Source organism: Pelophylax lessonae (assembly GCF_965119305.1).
Source record: "Pelophylax lessonae genome assembly, chromosome: 9".
NCBI lineage: Eukaryota > Metazoa > Chordata > Amphibia > Anura > Ranidae > Pelophylax > Pelophylax lessonae.
Genome location: NC_138776.1, coordinates 76,579,500 through 76,585,532, shown reverse-complemented (window position 1 = coordinate 76,585,532; position 6,033 = coordinate 76,579,500). Strand labels below are relative to the sequence as shown.

Below are 6,033 nucleotides of genomic sequence, written 5' to 3'. Positions count from 1 at the left end.
AGTTCAAACCAGACCAAATCATGCAAAGCTGAAAGCAATGTATGTAACAGAGGGTCAGAATGGTGTAAGTTGTCCCAAACCCGGCTCCCAAAACGGGAGCACACACAGATACAATCTGCTGTATGTGCATTGGCTGTTTCTGTAACAGAAATACTGTATGGTTTTGAATGTGGCATTTTTAACTTCCCTAAAAATATTCCTACATACACACATTAATTCAAAGCTGATTATTTTTATATCAGGCTCATCTTTATTAAAAACATATGTTAAAAAAAAAATAACTGAAAGGATCCCTCAATCACTCTCTTTCTGTATGGTGGGCATCTCCATGCTGGAGGGCTGATTTCAGACTACAACTTCCAGGGGGCTTAGCGCCAGAGTGCGTGTGACGTCATGACAGGGCGGCGGCGCGCTGCGTTGTGGGAGGGAGCGGCTCCACCATCATGGCGGCTTCCATTTCGGGTTATACGTTCAGTTCCTTGTGTTACCACAGCGCCAACACTAACTCGGATCACGTAAGTGTGGGCAGCCGGGGGGACGGGGCCCGGGGTGCGCGGTGTGGGGGGCCTGTCAGCAGGGGAGGAGGAGGCCGGGGTGACCGCTGGGCTGTGACAGGGAGCAGGGGGTCAGGGTGTGGCTGTCATCCTCCACTGTGACACCTCTCTGTGCAGGCTGTGAGCCGGGGAGAATAGCACTGCTGGAGGGGGGCACAGAGCATGAGAGGGGGTGAGGACTGTCACTTCTCCTAGGGGGGCAGGGAGATGGGCACTGAGGGTGAGACCATCAATGGGGGGGCAGGGAGATGGGCACTAAGGGTGAGACCATCCTGGGGGGATCTGGGGTCAGCTCTGTAGGAGGACACAGGGTGACGGTAGGTAGGTGGATCTGGTGTTGGTTTTGAAGGAAGACCCTGGGGGACGGTAGGCAGATCTGATAACAGTGGAGAATAGGAAGAAACAGGGTGATGGTAGGTGGATCTGGTGTCAGTCCTATAGAAGGACACAGGGGGATGGTAGGTGGATCTGGTGTCAGTTCTATAGTAGGACACAGGGAGACAGTTGGGAGATCTGGTGTCAGTTCTGTAGGAGAGCACAGGAAGACAGTTGGGAGATCTGGTGTCAGTTTTGTAGGATAACACAGGAAGACAGTTGGGAGATCTGGTGTCAGTTCTGTAGGAGAGCACAGGGAGACAGTTGGGAGATCTGGTGTCAGTTCTGTAGGAGGACACAGGAAGACAGTTGGGAGATCTGGTGTCAGTTTTGTAGGATAACACAGGAAGACAGTTGGGAGATCTGGTGTCAGTTCTGTAGGAGAGCACAGGAAGACAGTTGGGAGATCTGGTGTCAGTTCTGTAGGAGAGCACAGGAAGACAGTTGGTGGATCTGGTGTCAGTTCTGTAGTAGGACTCAGGAAGACAGTTGGTGGATCTGGTGTCAGTTCTGTAGGAGAACACAGGAAGACAGTTGGGAGATCTGGTGTCAGTTTTGTAGGATAACACAGGAAGACAGTTGGGAGATCTGGTGTCAGTTCTGTAGGAGAGCACAGGCGATTGTAGGTGGTTCTGGTGTCTGTTGTGTAGAGAAGGGGGGCACATGGTGACAGTAGAGGGATCTTGTGTCAGTTCTGGAGAGGGGCACAGGGTGACAGTAGAGGGATCTTGTGTCAGTTCTGGAGAGAGGCACAGGGTGACAGTAGGTAGACTTGGGGTCTGTCAGTTTTCTATATAACACAATGTAACAATAAAGGCTATGTTCACCCATAAAAATGCACATGATTTTCCAGGTAAAAAAATATGCATTTATTTTTTACACAGCAGCCTGCAAAGCATTGTACTCGGGATCAATGAATAACGGGTGTAACATCAGGCACCTGAAGACACTCGGCTGTTTCCTGCCCATACCTATGTATGCTTATCAGCGCTCTGGTTGTTAATTGAGATTTGCGAGCCGTATGCTGCAGTGGCAGACAGGACTTGTAGTTCATTCAGATTACTGTGAAGGAATGATGCGGCTGTGTGGATTTTGCCCTTCCCAGCTGTACTGTTTTTAAAATGTTCTAGCAGGTGTGGGGAGAAGATCTCCTGCCTGCTGTCACAGGTTGGGTTGAGGAGGAGAGGTCGTCTGCTGCATAGTAACATGTTACACCCTAAATACAGGTGTAACCTGTTACAAAAGGTGAACTCGCCCTTTACATCTGGTGTCTGTTCTGTATGGGATCACATGGTGATAGTAGGTAGATCCAGTGTCTGTCAGTTCTTTTGGTTGTACTGGGGGACAGCAGGGAGATCCAGGATCACTTCTTTGGGGGAGGGGGGGGGGACAACTATTTATGGATTTATGGGGTGACAGTAGGGAGATCTGATCTATAGGTGTTTATGGGGTGATGGTGGATATCTCATAATAAGGAAACGGGTGGTTGGCACTCATGATGACATCCAAAAAATATTACAGTATTCCTTCATTAACAAGACATATACAATGCTGTAAAAACAGCCTACGTATTGCGGATGTTAGTCCTTAGTCATGGCCAAGGAGTAATGTCTGAAATGTGTAGGCTGTTTTTACAGCATTGTATCTGTTTTGTCAATAAAGGAATACTATTTTTCAAATGTCAACCTTTGTGCTGTCCATCCCTTTCCTTATTCTGGTGTTTTGGAGGTGTTTGCAGTCTCGAGGTCTGAGCACCGGGCGAGGCTGTTAGGTGGGAAGGTTGTAGTGCCTATACACCTGTTTTTTGTTTAGTAGATATCTCATGTATTTTGTTTTTAGAATTCTCTATCTAATTACATTGGATTGATCTGGTTTCAGTTTTTTTTTTTTTTTTTTTTTAGGGAGCCACAGGGTCTGGGTCAGGTTATTTTTAATTCAGTAATATGGAGCTTAGTTGATTTGATGACTGTCGGGTATAGATGAGGTTTAGTCTGATGGTCCATAAACAGGAGACACTTGGGGAGATTTATTAAAGCAGGAGCACACAAAATCTGGTGCAGCTCTGCATAGTAACCAATCAGCTTCCAGGTTTTTTTTTTTGTCAAAGCTTAATTGAACAAGTTTAATTTAGAATCTGGTTGGTTATTATGCACAGCTGCACCAGATTCTGTGTGCACCAGTTTTAGTAAATACCCCCCCCCCCCCAACTGGGTGTCCTTATGGGACCAATGTCCTTTCTTCCTGGTCAGTTCTTTTAGTCCTAAGTAAAGACCTTTCTACAGTATGTCATTGTACTTTTCATCTACCAGAAGTATTTATAGTGAACTAAACGTTTCTTACTTCCTCAAAAAAAGTTAGTTTGGTGTTTCGTAATGTTACAGTAGCATAAAGTTGAAGTGAAAGAAGAAGAAAAAGAACTGGCTGTTCTTGTTCTTGGAGTCTGTATGGTTTGTGCGGAGTGTATCTTTAATCACTTGCCGAACAGACCATAGCCGAATGACAGCTACAGCATGGTTGGCTAGTTCTGGGAGGGCCTACATTGATGTCCTCTCGAACTTGCGCTTCCCGCGTGCACTCGGAAGTGTCCATGATGGCCGGGTCTTACGGATCGGGTAAAAGGCCAATGACAGTGTGAGGAGAGGTGGGAGCCAGTGCAGCAGCGGGAGTGGGCTGGATCACCCGTGCCCCATTGGGCTGGATCACCCGTGCCCCATTGGGCTGGATCACCCGTGCCCCATTGGGGTGCTCACCCGTGCCCCATCCATGCCTCGTCAGAAGTAAAGCTGAGTGGAGTATCTAAAGAGCTACCAACACTATACAAATACAATTGTTGCATAGCGACACCCCTCAGGGGCGTTGAGGCAGTTACAGAGTAATAGGTTTTAAAAGTCGAACAACAAATTTTATTTTTTAATACAATAATAGAAACAGACCAACGTCCCTAAAACATGTACATACATAAATGCAAATGCAAAGATTTAACTTGAGTACCATAGACTGGAAGGTACAACCTACAATAGCTGCCCATATATATTAGACTTGCTAGGGGGATCTCACAGTCCATCCCAACTTGTTTCAGAGTGATTCCTTCTTCTGGGGATTTTGGGCTACAAAAAAAATCTACGAGGTAATAAATGACAATTAGCATAAATCATCTGTAATGTACATAGTGATGTATATAAGCATCATAATATAGTACAAGGGGCTACTTACATTTGGTAGAAAAATCACACCTTCAAATGGAGCTGGAGTGACACATTTTCTGGTTCAATGAGGGGGTTACAGACGCCCTTGCCAAATGTGTGCTACCGCAAGGGCCCACTCAGAGGGTCACAGCCAAGTTGTCAAAGGCAAGTACAAAACAGGAGGGAGAGGTGAAGGATTTGAAAAAAAAAAAAGGAGGGGGAGTCTGCAAATAAAAATATATATATAAAAAAAATCACAAAGTTATGGAGTTATGATGTGCTATAGGGAAAATTAGCAGTGCAAATCAAGTAGCAAAAATATATACGGAGTCTCACAAAAGTGAGTACACCCCTCACATTTTTGTAAATATTTTATTATATATTTTCATGTGACAACACTGAAGAAATGACACTTTGCTACAATGTAAAGTAGTGAGTGTACAGCTTGTATAACAGTGTAAATTTGCTGTCCCCCCAAAATAACTCAACACACAGCCATTAATGTCTAAACTGTTGGCAACAAAAGTGAGTACACCCCTAAGTGACAATGTCCAAATTTGGCCCAACTAGCCATTTTCCCTCCCCGGTGTCATGTGACTCGTTAGTGTTACAAGGTCTCAGGTGTGAATGGGGTGCAGGTGTGTTAAATTTGGTGTTATCGCTCTCACTCTCTCATACCGGTCACTGGAAGTTCAACATGGCAAAGAACTCTCTGAGGATCTGAAAAAAAGAAATGTTGCTGTGCTGCAGCACGTTGGCCAAGACCATACAGTGGTTTACCAGGACAGGTTCCACTCAGAACAGGCCTCGCTATGGTCAAACAAAGAAGTTGAGTGCAAGTGGTCAGCGTCCTATCCAGAGGTTATCCTTGGGAAATAGACATATGAGTGCTGCCAACATTGCTGCAGAGGTTGAAGGGGGGGGCAGCCTGTCAGTGCTCAGACCATACGCCGCACACTGCATCAAATTGGTTTGCATGGCTGTTGTCCCAGAAGGAAGCCTCTTCTAAAGATGATGCACAAGAAAGCCGCAAACAGTTTGCTGAAGACAAGCAGACTAAGCACATGGATTACTGGAACCATGTCCTGTGGTCTGATCAAACCAAGATACATTTATTTGGTTCAGATGGTGTCAAGTGTGTGTGGCGGCAGCCAGGTGAGGAGTACAAAGACAAGTGTGTCTTGCCTACAGTCAGGCATGGTGGTGGGAGTGTCATGGTCTGGGGCTGCATGAGTGGTGCTGGCACTGGGGAGCTACAGTTCATTGAGGGAACCCTGAATGCCAACATGTACTGTGACATACTGAAGCAGAGCATGATCTCCTCCCTTCGGAGACTGGGCTGCAGTCCAGTATTCCAACATAACGACCCCAAACACATCTTCAAGGTGACCACTGCCTTGCTAAAGAAGCTGATGGTAAAGGTGATGGACTGGCCAAGCATATCTCCAGACCTAAACCCTATTAAGCATCTGTGTATCATCCTGAAACAGAAGGTGGAGGAGCGCAAGGTCTCTAACATCCACCAGCTCCGTGATGTCATCATGGAGGAGTGGAAGAGGACTCCAGTGGCAACCTGTGAAGCTCTGGTGAACTCCATGCCCAAGAGGGTTAAAGCAGTGCTGGAAGATAATGGTGGCCACACAAAATATTGACACTTTGGGCCTAGTTTGGACATTTTGACTTAGGTGTGTACTCACTTTTGTTGCCAGCGGTTTAGACATTAATGGCTGTGTGTTGAGTTATTTTGAGGGGACAGCAAATTTACACTGTTATACAAGCTGTACACTCACTACTTTACATTGTAGCAAAGTGTCATTTCTTCAGTGTTGTCACATGAAAAGATAAAATAAAATATTTACAAAAATGTGAGGGGTGTATTCACTTTTGTTGGATACTGTAATATATAGTGGAGGAGGGGC

At 45.8% G+C, this 6,033-nt stretch overlaps 1 protein-coding gene across 1 annotated transcript in view; it reads left to right on the top strand.

The window, feature by feature from the left end:
* Positions 1 to 392: 392 nt before the first annotated feature.
* The window catches only part of ABRAXAS2 (abraxas 2, BRISC complex subunit), a 60,258-nt gene continuing 54,617 nt past the window's right edge, over positions 393 to 6,033 (top strand). The window contains exon 1 of the mRNA XM_082269298.1: positions 393 to 515. Coding sequence (XP_082125424.1) covers positions 444 to 515 — 72 coding nt within the window. The 5' untranslated portion in view covers positions 393 to 443. The remainder of the gene's footprint in view (positions 516 to 6,033) is intronic.